The 13,444-nt window shown below is 42.4% G+C and overlaps 1 protein-coding gene across 4 annotated transcripts; it reads left to right on the forward strand.

Annotated features, from left to right (window-relative positions):
- Positions 1-705: 705 nt before the first annotated feature.
- iars2 (isoleucyl-tRNA synthetase 2, mitochondrial) lies at positions 706-13,412 on the forward strand. Of its 4 annotated transcripts, none has more exons than XM_044376085.1 (24): positions 706-1,137; positions 1,498-1,620; positions 1,830-1,983; positions 2,066-2,214; positions 2,428-2,477; positions 2,616-2,725; positions 2,825-2,915; positions 4,266-4,381; positions 4,518-4,687; positions 4,817-4,907; positions 5,052-5,203; positions 5,390-5,550; positions 5,706-5,808; positions 7,103-7,196; positions 8,707-8,787; positions 9,630-9,738; positions 10,210-10,312; positions 10,732-10,854; positions 10,968-11,099; positions 11,190-11,296; positions 11,710-11,855; positions 11,954-12,144; positions 12,260-12,404; positions 12,661-13,412. In XM_044376085.1, the coding sequence occupies exons 1-24, from the start codon at positions 832-834 to the stop codon at positions 12,804-12,806; spliced, it is 3,153 nt and encodes a 1,050-aa protein (XP_044232020.1). In that variant the 5' UTR covers positions 706-831; the 3' UTR covers positions 12,807-13,412. The 4 variants fall into 4 exon arrangements, with proteins under 4 accessions (XP_044232020.1, XP_044232021.1, XP_044232022.1 ...); XM_044376086.1 differs by having other exon boundaries at positions 2,828-2,915; XM_044376087.1 differs by lacking the exon at positions 8,707-8,787.
- The last annotated feature ends 32 nt before the right edge of the window (positions 13,413-13,444 follow it).

Consider the following 13,444-nt stretch of genomic DNA (forward strand, 5'->3'; position numbering starts at 1 on the left):
GGTGCCTACATTTTTGTAGCTACCACATGTTTGCTACTACATGGGCACTTTTCAAATTCCATTTAGGCTGTTTCTTTCTCACTTTGAAGATTTCTACTTGACTGTGAAGTTGTAGTTCCTAACAGTGACCATGGGAGGGCAGAGAGAGAGGGAGAGAGAGAGCTGCTTATGAAAACAACAAAAAAAGTGATTTCACAGACCAAAAACCACTATACTTAGACTTGTCAAATCTGAACTAGATTAACCAGGAGACTCTAACACTCATTAAAACACGGTTTCAGATTTGTGAAACCTTCATTCTATTTGTAAAAACTAAAAAAATCTGGTCTAATGTGGTCTGGATGTAGGGATATCAGTGATCGTAAATAGAATAAAGTTTTAACAACTCTCTGGAGTCTCCTTGTTAAGCTGGTCCAGATTTGACAGAAGTATAGTGTTTTTTTGTTTGGACGTGGTCTAATGTGGTCTGAATGGAGAAATATCTGAAATCGCTCTTTTTTCTGTTTTCATGAACAAAATAAAGGTTTCGCAATTCTGAAGGTGGTTTAAACTGTTAAGAATTTTTTTACGATGTCTAACACTTTTTTAAAAGTAAAAGTGAAAAAAGGGGGAATCAGCCGCTAAATATCATTATTTATGTTTCGTCACTAACTTCGACGTCGCTCATCACATTGCTGTTAAAAATGCGACTGAACCCATTGGCTTTCCGTAGTTGTCCTCTCTATTTCTTCCGGTAGAAACATAACGCTGCAAGAAGGGCGGAATATACCCTCACCATAACTGCACACTGTCACAATAGAGTAACACAAACACCTGCGCGGTTTTCAGTTTATGAGGTTTCGCTCGGCCATAGAGCTCCCTCGCCTCTACATGCTGCTGTGCCGGGTTTCGGCAGTGAGCCAGACGCTAGCGAGATGGGGACGGAGGTCACACCGGGGAGACGGCCTCCTACACCGGGCTGTCTCCTTCAGCTCCGGCCGCTATTACAGTGTCAGCTCAGGGGAAGGTAACACTCAGCCCGCGGAGGCAGGCTTTGCTCAGGGCCAGTACCGAGACACAGTGCTCCTGCCCCGGACTGCCTTCCCCATGAAGCTTACCGGACAAAAGCTGCTGGACCGAGAGCTCCAGATCCAGCAGGTATAACGAGAGATAAGAGGCTGACGACACTCCAATCAAAAAACTGTCAAGTTAATCTTCTCCTTGCTTGCTGATCGCAGGACACGCTTTGTAGCAATGACCTAAGATATTCTACTTTTGTTTAGAGTTCAGTCTTCACTTCGGCATGCCTCACATGCGTCGAGAATTAATTATTATGCCCTTACACCCTCAAATTGAGACTGACTGAAACTAATGTGTAAGTCACTGTGGCTGAAAACTGTTAAGTTACATTCGTACAACACACCCTGTTTAAGCATGGTTACAGATTGCTTCATAGTCGTGATGCTTTGTGCCATATCAAAATATAAACCCTCTCTACCTGTGGGCTCTGTTTTGTAGGAGTGTGGATTTGCAGATTTGTACTCCTGGCAGAGAGAGAGGAAAGCCAAGAAGGAGTTCTGCCTCCATGACGGACCCCCGTATGCCAATGGAGACCCTCATGTAGGACATGCACTCAACAAGGTACTTATTCTATCATATTCTTGTCATGTTTCTTACTGTTGCAGTATATTATAACATAGTGACTTATTATTCGACTGCTCCCACCAGACATTATATAATGGCTGTTATCATTGTTGAACGATGAGGCTAGGTGATGATGAAGCTAAAATGTGTTTTCTGCTGGCACTGTCAGAGTCATCATTCACTTCATTGTATCTTGTCCGATCCAGATCCTGAAAGATATCCGTAACCGTTTTGAGATGCTGAGGGGGCGGCAGGTCCACTACATCCCAGGCTGGGACTGCCACGGCCTGCCCATTGAGCTGAAGGCTCTGGGAGAGCTGGGAACCAGCGGCCTCAGTCCTCTGCAGATCAGACAGAAAGGTAAGGAGGGAGAGAGAGCTGGTTGAATATGAGCTCTGTTAGATTTGCAGCTGCTGTAATGTGTTGTTTTCATCCCATCCAGCGCGGGAGTTTGCAGAGGGGGCCATAGCTCGTCAGAAGGCTGCTTTCCAGCGTTGGGGGGTGATGGCTGACTGGGACCAGTGCTACTACACGTATGAAGGAGCCTATGAGGCGGCTCAGCTGAAAGTCTTCCAGGATATGCACAGCAAGGTGGGCAGTGATGCAGTATTCAGCTAACATTTTCTGCCCTGGCTCAATAACTATTAATCTAAATAGTAACATTAGTAGTAGCTATAACAATATAAAACCAACAGAGAGTTACTTGAACTAACTTTTGCCTCTCAGTGGTGCAGCTGTACAACTGGATATAATTTGTTTTCCTCAGACAGTCTCATATAGTTATTCTACTTTGTTGTCCTTCAGGAGCTCATCTACCAGGACTATAAGCCAGTGTTCTGGTCTCCATCATCGAGGTACTGAGTTAAAATGCTTAATGTAGAAATTGCTGCATGAAGTCATCAATATTTATTGCATATACTAGTCTAAATTGAAATATAACAACTGGTTTTGGTCCTCATGTATGCTTGAATCCTGTCTCTGTGCCTCTCTAGAACGGCTCTAGCAGAGGCAGAGTTGGAGTACAACCCTGAGCATGTGAGCAGAGCCATCTATGCCACATTCCCTCTGGTCACACTGCCACCTAAGATAGCTTCAGAAGCAGGTAATGCAAATACACACATATAGGCAAATCAGAGCTTTTTAAAACCAACACTTCTGACACTGCGTGTGCATATATTTGTGTCTTGTTTGTGTACATCAGCAGATGTGAGCAGTGTCTCTGTGTTGGTGTGGACCACCCAGCCTTGGACTATTCCTGCCAACCAGGCTGTCTGCTACATGCCCAACGCCCAGTAAGAACCAGCACTTCAAAATGACATCAATACATTGGCTGTTTTTGGACACCTCAGACCCAGACAGTCAAGCTCAGCCTTGGCTCAGCTTTCATTACTCTAGAATGTACTTGTCATCATCAGCTGTTCTTCATCAGTCTATGAAATAATACTCCACATAATTTCTGATGAGGCATTTCCTGACACAAGTGATATGTTTTGGTTTTCTTGAAACCTAAACCACATTTCCCATCAACCCTGGGTTTTCTTTCATAAAGAGGATGTTGCAACATTGCTTCTTGGCCCTTTGGTTGTTGCTGCAGTACATTTGTTTTGGGATCAGAAGGAGTAGAGAAGTAGTGAAGTGACTTTTCCAAATTTCTAAAATGAAAGTGTTATATTTAATTGCAGCGGAAGAACAACACTCTTCTTGTTTTTTTGCTGTTTAAAGCATTTTGACTTGTCATAGCATGGAGACCACAGGTGTTACTAATGACATTAACAATGGCTCTGTTCTATTTATGAGTTGCAGTAAGCCAGAGCCGTGTGACAGTGACCACTGAAGCAGCCATCGTTAATTAGATTATTCACACCTGAGCTTTTCCTGCTACATGTCAAAATGTGTCAATTTGTTAGACTCCTTAACAGTCTGGAGTTTCTACTGGATTCTTGAGGCAGATTCTGATATCGATATTTGAGAGTTAAAAATTCCAATAACAATATACATATATTTTCACATATGGTTGTTTTTTAACACCTAAATACCACATAAACAATCATTTTTGTTAAGGATCTCTTACATTTGGTTATGAAAGAAGAGTTATGTACTATGTATGTTAGAGTTTAAAAAAAAAAGATTTGTCAGTGTTCACTATGTGATGGAGACTGTGATTCTATTCTGATTCTGTACAAATACATCTGTGATCAGCTAAAATCAGCCCAGCCAATAAACAATTTTCCATTCTTCGTAGGAATAACATAGATGTAATCAATAACATTAATAATAAGTACAATCCATCCACTGGAATGGCTTATTGAGGCACTTTTGGAACGGAGCCATTATTAATGTTATTAGTTACACTTGGCAAGAAGCTTACAGTCCTCTTGATGTTGGGCTACTTTGCTTATGCTACTTAAACTTTAGTCATTAGTTTAATATTGTAATCATTTATTGAAGTTAAAATACTAGTTGTGGTACCTTGTTTAAAAAGATCTGGTTTGAGGCTTACACTGTAAAATGTTCTTATTCTTAATAGACTGATGATAAGATATAAAAAGGATGTGACTAAGGACACAGTGAGTAGTGGTGTGGTTCTGTATGTAGTGTTACTCTTTGAAGGCTTCAGCAAGTGTCTTGTTTTCTGTTTGCAGGTATTCAGTGGTGAAGAGGACAGACAACTCTCAGCTGCTCTTAGTGGCCACTGAGCGCACAGCCAGCATGGCAGCACTGCTGGGCACAGAGCTGGAGAGTGTAGGCACATTTACAGGTAACACACACACACACACACACACACACACACACACACACACACATATATATATATATATACATGGAGTCTTTATGTTGTCTCTTGTCATTTATAATCATAACCATACTAATGTCGCCCATCTTTTTTCTCCAAGGCTCGCAACTTGAAGGTGGGATCTGCAAACATCCCACTATACCCGACAAAGAAGTGCCGCTATTGCCGGCCAATCATGTGACTATGGCGAAAGGAACAGGATTGGTCCACACAGCACCAGCTCATGGCATGGAGGATTATAGTGTGGCTTCACAGTTTAATTTGTCTGTGGTACGTTCTGTTTTGATGTTTGTTTGTACTATTCAAGATAATGTGTTTTTTTTTTTGTTTTTTTTTTAATCATTCACAATGTACTCCAAACTAATTGATGAGGTCACCTTCTCTCTCCTTTCACCTAAGGAGTGCATGGTGGACGAGGATGGCAAGTTCACTGAGCTGGCTGGCCCTGAGCTACAGAATTTGTCTGTGATGAGGGAGGGAACTGAAAAAGGTAATGCATAAATATGTGAAAGATGGAAAAACACAGTCTCTTAGCCCATGGATGAAGATAATTTTTTTTCACATCTTTGTCTGCATCTTTTGTTTTTCCTCTTTTATATGTGTGTTTGTGTAATCACCTGGCTGCCTGTGTTAGTGATTTGCATGCTGAAGGAGTGTGGGGCTTTGGTGAAAGAGGAGCAGTGTGTCCATAGCTACCCGTACGACTGGAGGACGAAGCAGCCTGTTGTCATCAGGCCCAGTAAACAGTGGTTCATCAACACAGCCTCACTCAAAGACAAGGCGAAGGTAAAGCTGAGACACATCCTGTACGTTACAGTCTGATTAGTTTTTGTTGAGCTTCTTTTTGCTGGGAAAAAAAATGTAGCCTGTCCCTGGTGCACAGAGAGTGACTCATTGTACTTTCCCGGGAAGTGATGTGGTTTGTGTTTCAGGAAAGGGATGCATTACACATGTGTTTATCTGTTCATCCAGGATGCGCTGCAGAAGGTGCGTGTTTTGCCAGAGTCAGCGCGGGGCAGCCTGCTGGCCATGCTGGACAGACGGACCTACTGGTGCATCTCCAGACAGCGAAGCTGGGGCGTCCCTATCCCAGTCTTCTACCACAGAGAGACTGGAGAGGCACTCATCAACAAGTAAGCTGATACATGCAGACAAACTGGCTCGTACACTTATTTGGATACACAATGACACTATCATATTTATAGAGATATTTCAGAGAAACTGTCACCCACAAACACAAAGATATGTTTTATATACTAAACATTCTTCCTGTCTCTGGCCTCTGCAGACACACAGTGTCTCACATAGCAACACTCTTCAAAGAAAAGGGCAGTGACTGTTGGTGGGAGCTTCCCATTGAGACTTTGCTGCCAGCAGAGGTGCTAAAGAAGGTGAGTATGTGTTTGTGAAGGTGAGATTAAGTGAGGACTGAGGTGTTAGTTTGAAGCAATTTCACTGATACATGGGCTGATACTGACCATGATATAAATAAAGGAGTGTGGGCAGTGTTATCCTCTCATTTGATGAATATTATCATTATTAATACTATTTCAGAGGTTTTTTCAACCTGTCATGAGTACAACTGTTCATGTATACATGTTGACGATACTGATGATAATTTTTAGATTCCACAAAACAGCATTGACACATGTCCATCACAAGTTAACCAGAGCACAAGTGGTGTGTTTAAATGACTGACTTTGGCTAACAGTGGAAAAACAATTCAATTTAAAACAGTATGAAACAGAGAGAAGCAATGTAACGAGCAAAATTTATCTGCATGTCTTCTCAAAATATCTGACTCTAGAAACTGGGTGACTTAGTGAATACTTGCAGGGCTGGTGAACTACTTTAGCTAGCGAGCTAACTGCTAACACTCTAGCCAGCTGGTAACATGCTAGTTAGTCACTCCCTGAGTTTCTTTCTATTTTTACAGTATTGTGCCATTTACTCCCCCCCTGGCATTTTGTTCTTGAGATTGTACATCATTTCATGCAATCAAGAGGTTATTGAAGAGGAAAAAAAAGTTCCCTGGCTAACAAGATAGCTAACAGCTTTCTTGCTGTAAGTTAGCAAGCTCATTGGCTCGGGTGTTAACAGGACAATAAATTCATTCAACTCTGACTCCTGTCTCATAATAGTCTGCAAACATTCTTATTTTGTGGAGCAGTTTACACTTTAACAGAGGTGTTAAATTAAAGTGGGTCGTGACACACAGCAAATAAGCTGTGATATCTCACACCATTTTGGCTCTTGAATGGTCAACACTGTCAAGATGCTTAAGGTCAACGGTGCGGATTTGCATGTCAGAGTTGAACTTTGAAATTTGTGCAGATTTATTTCCATCAAATGACTTTGCGTAATGTAACAAGGTTTGATCATAGTAACAAATTCACAGCTTTTTGGCCCCTTTTAGCTATTTTTTTAGTTTAATGATATATTTACCATATGATTGTGTCTCCACTGTCAGTAAGTTGCAAGTATAGCCATTGTCAGCAAACACCCCATAAACCCACATTATGCTACTGTACGTCTACCTAGCAGACAGATAAAAAACAGAAAAGTTCTAGGTGTAAATGTTGAACTTTTCCTTTAAACAATCAATTATCAGTCATAGCTAATCAATTAGTTCAAATGTCATTTGACTGACATTGACTGCTTTTTACAATGTTGTGTGTCTATCAGAGTAAAGCAGGTCCGGTCACTGACTACATTCGTGGAGAGGACGTACTGGACATCTGGTTTGACAGTGGAGCATCGTGGGCTGCTGTACTAGAAGGTACACCTGAAATCTCTTCAAGTTGTCCTGTTATGCAAATCATACTAAGTGCAGATGAATTTTGATAATTTTGGTAGAATCAGCAGCTGTGATATAAAGCCTGATGAGGCCTAACACTAATGTTTTTCTCATCATCAGTTAGATCCTGGATCAGGGTTGCTGTGAGAGTAGCACCAGTTAATTCTCCTTTCATTAGTTTTATTGTACAGAAAGCTACTTACACCTCTCTTACATAGTCCACCATTCCAACTAAGTTGTTTTGCAGAGTGTATCATTAGCAAAAGCAGTAGTTTGCTGACAACAAACATGGATTAGCAAGTCATGCAGTCTCAGCACTCAGGGTCACAGGTGTTTTCAACTCAATGTTACTAGAACTGCAGACAATAAAATCAGTGAAGGCATTTTCATAACAGATACACTTCCACACTCCTGTCTCATAACTGTAAAATTCTTCCTAACAAGTCATTTTATCCTGTTAAGTTGGCAGGAGATCCAGTGATGTTTTAACACAGTATTAATTAAATAATGGTAAATTAATAGTTGCATCATAAACACTTTCCTTCATGTAAGTGTTAAAAAATTCCTCTGTGTTCACCTGTTTTGTGGTATTTTCTTGACATAAGTGCAAATGTTTGAGCCATGATGGCTGTAGGGATGGCAATGTTTGTTGGTCAGACTGAAAGATCTCAACTGTAGTAGATACATTTCCATGAAATTTTATGCAGACATTCAGATCCCCAGAGGATGAATTCTACTGACTTTGGTTGATCCTCTGACTTGTCATCTAGTGCCAATAGCAGGTCAAAGTTTCCACTTAACCAGTGAATATACTATAACTCAACATCAACAAGATGGATTAGCACAAAATTTTGTACAATCATGATCCCCAGAGGATGAATGCTAAGAACTTTGGTCATCCGCTTAGTTTCTCTCTTGCGCCATGAGGTTTTACATTTGCGGTTTTGAGAGAATTTTCTCAACAACTATTGAATGGATTGCCATGAAACTTTCAAACATTCATGTCTTCTTCAGGATCAATATTGTAATCTCTTTGGTGATCTACTCTACTTTTCATGTAGCACCATCCTCAGATCAGAATGTTAATTTGTCCAAAACTTTGGTTTATGACCAAATACCTGCAAAAAGCTAATGAAATTCCCATCATCCACAGCTGTACTTTGTGGTTAGTGCTAATTAGCAAATGTTAGCATGAAAACATGTTAAACTACACCTACATCATACCTGTTAAACATCAACATGTTAGCATTGTCATTGTCAGCATGCTAGCTTGATAACTTTAGCATTTATCTCAAAGCTATACTTTCACAGCAGTGCTAGCGTGGCTGTGGACTCTTAGTCGAGTTATAAAACAAGTTATGATTAATCAGATTACTCAGCAGTAGTGTCTCGGAGAGTTCACTGGTTTTAATGAATGTGACTGTATTTGAGACCAATGACCTGCTAAAGTGGACGTGTTTTCCATCGTTTTTGGTTGTGTTGTCATTTCCAGAGGAGATGGACGGAGACTCTGAGGAGCCTGAGTCACGTCTCAGCTGGCTCCCGGCTTCGCTACGCAAACCCCTGGTCACAGGTTATTTGACCACCCACCTACTGGCCAACACAGCAACCTTCGTCTTCCAAAGTGTCCTTGTCCCTCTCTGTCTTTATTTCTCAGTCTTTCACAACCATTGTGTCTCAGTCTGCGTCTACTTCCTCACTGTACCTTCAAATGCTCATGGACACGGTGGAATTTGAGTTTGGAAATGTTCCACAATATGAAAACTAGTTAAGACATCGGTTACATGCCAGATGAGCATCTCTCATTGTCACTCTGCTACTGAAAATCACAGCACATCTCCAGTGGCTGATGATGACTAAAAATAAACATTCCAGTCCTTTTCAGTAAGCATTTGAATGTGCTATGAGGAGTATTTATGAATACCAAACGTGGAAGTAGGAGATTACGAGAAACTCCTTGTGACAGCATGAATCTCAACCTCTCCCTTTTCTCTCTTTCCATGGCATGCAGGATTTAGACAGAGCACCTGGCATGGGAGAACACTGTGGCAATTTGTTTCTTTTTCCAGGACTGGCCCAAACACTGCACTTCTTTGCTGTCTGTACTGTCTCTCTGTGGATTGATTCAAGGTGGAGATGGGCGAGGCTGAAAGTTTGCGCCTATGATGCCATGTTACAAACATCTGGCTGTCTATGTAAAGCCTCAAACCATCCTGAGTACAACACTGGCTGTTGTACACAGGATGCACTGGGGTAATTTTCCAACTAACACTGGCTGATCTCTCTTGTCTTTTTCCAGACATTTCTGTCCTCTGTGGACAAAGTCTTCACATACACTAACCGTTTTCTTGATGGTATTTTTTTGTGGCTGAAGTGTAGAAATGACTGAACTGACCTCTTCCTCTTCTCCTGCAGAGTCAGACTCCAGAGCAGATGCATATTTGGAGGGGAAGGACCAGATAGGAGGCTGGTTTCAGTCCTCGCTGCTCACCAGCGTCGCCGTCAGGAACAAGGCACCTTACAAGTCAGTGTCCCATCCACAAGCTGTTCTGTTTAGTAACAACATTAAATTAATTCAATTAAATTATCGCTGATATTGGAACATAAAAGATTGCACTGTGATTACACACTCAAAGCTTTTGCATAGCAGCCCAAATGTGTCTGTAGCGCAGTGTATCAAAACTAAATACTGAAATCTGGCACAGAATGCACAGAAAGTTGCAATTTTGGATGTTTAATTTAAACACATGGTCCTGATTTAAATGATATTTTTGTCAACATAAGATAATTATTCCGGCAAAGTTCTTGCGCAGCTGTTTGTGTTAAGATAATATTTAACATTTGTGAACGTTGGCTTCTTTTGTTAAGGGATGTTTCAGGAGGAAAGTATCTGGAGGACTCTGCTCTCTCAAGCGCAACAATAAATGTGATAATCATCAACGTCTCTGGACAACTTATTTTGGGCTATGATCTTAATTTGTGTGTGTGTGTGTAGGTCTCTGATGGTCCATGGCTTTGCTATCAGTGAGAAGGGAGAGAAGATGTCCAAGTCTCTGGGGAATGTTGTGGATCCTGATACAGTCATTAATGGTGGGAAGGTAAGATCAGGGAAAGAAGATGAAATGTTCTTTAAGCTCCTCGTCCAAGTCTGCTATGATCTGAATTGGTTTTGGGTTTTTTTTTGAAGAAAAATATTTTCATTTCATTTTAAAATGCATCCGTTTCATGATTTAAAGGGTTAGTTCACCCAAATCACAATAACAAAACATTTTACTTGTAGTTGTTTTTTATTATGGTGAACTGATCCTTTAGTTGTTATAATAATGTGATATTTCTATTGAGGGTGCTCAATCTAAAGATCTCATGGTTTTCAGTTATTGCCATTTTGGACACCAACCACTCTAAAACTCAGTTAATTCATCTAAACAATAAGTCTTATTACCGACAACTTGTTGTCTCTCCCACACAACCCACCCGTCCCTCTTTCCTTTCTTCCCTCGCGTCTCTCGTCTGCCAGGACTCCAGCATGCCAGCCTACGGGGCGGACGTGCTGCGCTGGTGGGTGGCTGAGTCAAACATATTCTCCGAGGTTCAGATCGGGCCCAGTGTGCTAAACTCAGCCAGAGACAGCGTTAACAAGGTACCAGCGAAGTGCACTCAGTTAAATTGAGTGGTTATTCTTTTACAAATGGTACTCACTGCTCTCACACTACTTCACCACCTCTCCATCCTTCTTCTTTTTCTCTCTGTCAGTTGAGGAACACTCTGAAGTTCCTGCTCGGCAACGTGCACGGCTTCGACCCCCGCGTTCAGGCCGTGGACGCCAAAGAGATGCACTACATCGACCAGTACATGTTGCACCTGCTCCGCGAGTACAGCATCAAGGTGTGTTTATAACTACCTCATCTGAGTCCAAGCTATTTCAGTCGACTGAAATGAAGTCACTGAAATACGTGTATGTGTGTGCATTTGCAGGTGACAGACGCCTACAGTGAGTTTGATGCTGGCAGGGTCATCCGCATCCTCCAAGCCTTCATCTCCAGAGACCTCTCCAGTTTTTACTTCAGCATCATCAAAGACAGGTAAGGGCCAGCCACAACACAAAAAACACAGTTCCCACACTTTGTTTATCTGCACTCGTATGCTTCTTATTGCTTGACTTGGAGTCTCTTTAACCCCGTGTCTAGACAGCAAGCGTGTCAGATGTGTCAACCACAAGAGATACGCTCTCATTTTAATCTATGCAGCTGTCTGCACCGGCTCACGTCTCAGCCGCATCTTACAGGCGAAACCGTGACCCGAAGCGTTCATTCACACCTCAAGTCTATTTTCCACCGCTTTACACACGTCACTACAGTCATGTATATATAATCTACGCTCAACACTGCGCCTGAACGCCTCCAGTGTAGACACAGATGAAGCTGTTGCATTTACCAGCCCTTTTTGCCCCACGTCTTATTGTCTTATGTTTCTTAATTCTGCCTCTTTCTATCAGGTTGTACTGCGATCCAGAGGACTCACTCGGCAGAAGATCATGTCAGACTGTTTTGGAGGAAGTTCTGGACGGACTGACCAGATCCATAGCTCCCATCCTGCCACATCTAGCTGAAGAGGTCTACGTACACGCACCAGGACATGACAGTACGTGTCTGTTGGTTTGTGTCAGACTTCAGAAGTTAATCCTCAGCACCGGGCATGGCTGTGCTGTCCATGTAGATAAGCTGGCTCTCTAATTGCAGAGGAGGAGACGTTGTTCAGGAGCGGCTGGATCAAGAGCAGCTCTGTGTGGAGGCGACCAGGGTTGGAGGAGGCGGTGGAGGGGGCGTGCGCCATCAGGGACTCCTTCCTGTCGTCCATTCCGGGCAAAAATGCAGCTAAGTACGACCTCACCGTCGCTATCGAACCCGGTCTGCTGTTTGAACTCATGGAGGTAGGACATGGAATACTTCATATGCTGAAACACTTGATTGATGAATGAAAACGCTTAATTATAGTGATTTGTTTTCCAGTTTCCACAATCCTTAAATCCTCCATCTCTCTTTCAGTCTCTCCAAGAGGAGCCCACCTCTACCTCCTCCCAGCTGGCTGAGCTGATGATGGCAGCGCGGGTCAACCTGAGCAGCCAGCTGCCCCGCGACCTGCCCCCCGATGCCCTGCTGAAACACGGCTCCTTCCTCATCAACCTGGAGGGTGAGGAGCATCAGCACCAAGCTCATGATATAATGATGCAGATGTTGATCGGCCTAGATAAGGAGAATAGTAGCTGATAGCAGCAGTAGTTGTATGTAGTATGAAACCTTTCTTACATTGGACACACACCATTACGGTAACTAAATATCAGTAACCGAACTGTGTCAAATAGACACATTTTCTAATTTACTTGGTCATTTAAATATAGCTGCAGACCTGTAAAAGTGCCTTTGTGTGTGTGTGTGTGTCCTGTCAGGTGGCGTTATCCGTGAGGACAGTGCCTACAGTATAGCAGTGGTGCCCACTTCCGCTGCTCGCTGCCCACGATGCCGCCGCTACACTTCTCAGTCAGCAGACTGCATGTGCCCGCGCTGCCAGACCGTCGTTTCACAGGCTCATTGACGAAACACCCCGTCACCGTGACGACCATCAGACATCACTTCGGCTGTTTCCATTTCCCCGCTTCGAGTGAAGGTGCCCTCGACACCAGCTTTTACACTCCCAACGACAAGTGTCCCCATCAGCTGAGAGATGTAAAAACTTGACTCCAAATCAGCTCGGAGGTCGGGCACAGCGCCGGCATTGTGAGAGAATGTCCTAACAGCAGATAACCAAGCGCACTGGTTCTGATTCTTTATGCACTTACAAACTTTCCCACAACAGCAGGTGTGAACTCTAAAACCAAAATGTCCTGATACAGTGTGAGCAAGATGGTTAACTGTATTTATAGATGGGAATGGAAGGTATTGACTTTATTTTCAGTGTAGAAGGGATGCCACTCAGAGGGCCTATCTGCGTTTTTTTTAAGTAACGAGTACATGTACAGTATGTGGAGGAATTGACTACAAGTGTCACTATGTGACAACAGAATTGATCTTGCATAAATTGGTGAGATAAGATGTTGGTGAGCTGCTTACCTTTGTTTAATAAATCTTGCTCATTGTAAACTTTAAAATTTAAGGTATGTGGAAAAAAACTGTTTGAATGATAAAGAGTTTTATCTGAGAATGTGTTTTGAATGTCAGTAAAATGAAACAAAT

The sequence above is a fragment of the Thunnus albacares genome, chromosome 15 (genome assembly GCF_914725855.1).
Source record: "Thunnus albacares chromosome 15, fThuAlb1.1, whole genome shotgun sequence".
Classification (NCBI taxonomy): domain Eukaryota; kingdom Metazoa; phylum Chordata; class Actinopteri; order Scombriformes; family Scombridae; genus Thunnus; species Thunnus albacares.

Coding starts and splice junctions, on each gene's coding strand:
- iars2 (XM_044376085.1), top strand. CDS start 832: ATGAGGTTTCGCTCGGCCATAGAGCTCCCTCGCCTCTACATGCTGCTG. Junction 8,788..9,629: donor ACGCAAACCCCTGGTCACAG/GTTATTTGACCA, acceptor CTTCTCCTGCAG/AGTCAGACTCCAGAGCAGAT. Junction 10,855..10,967: donor CCAGAGACAGCGTTAACAAG/GTACCAGCGAAG, acceptor TCTCTCTGTCAG/TTGAGGAACACTCTGAAGTT.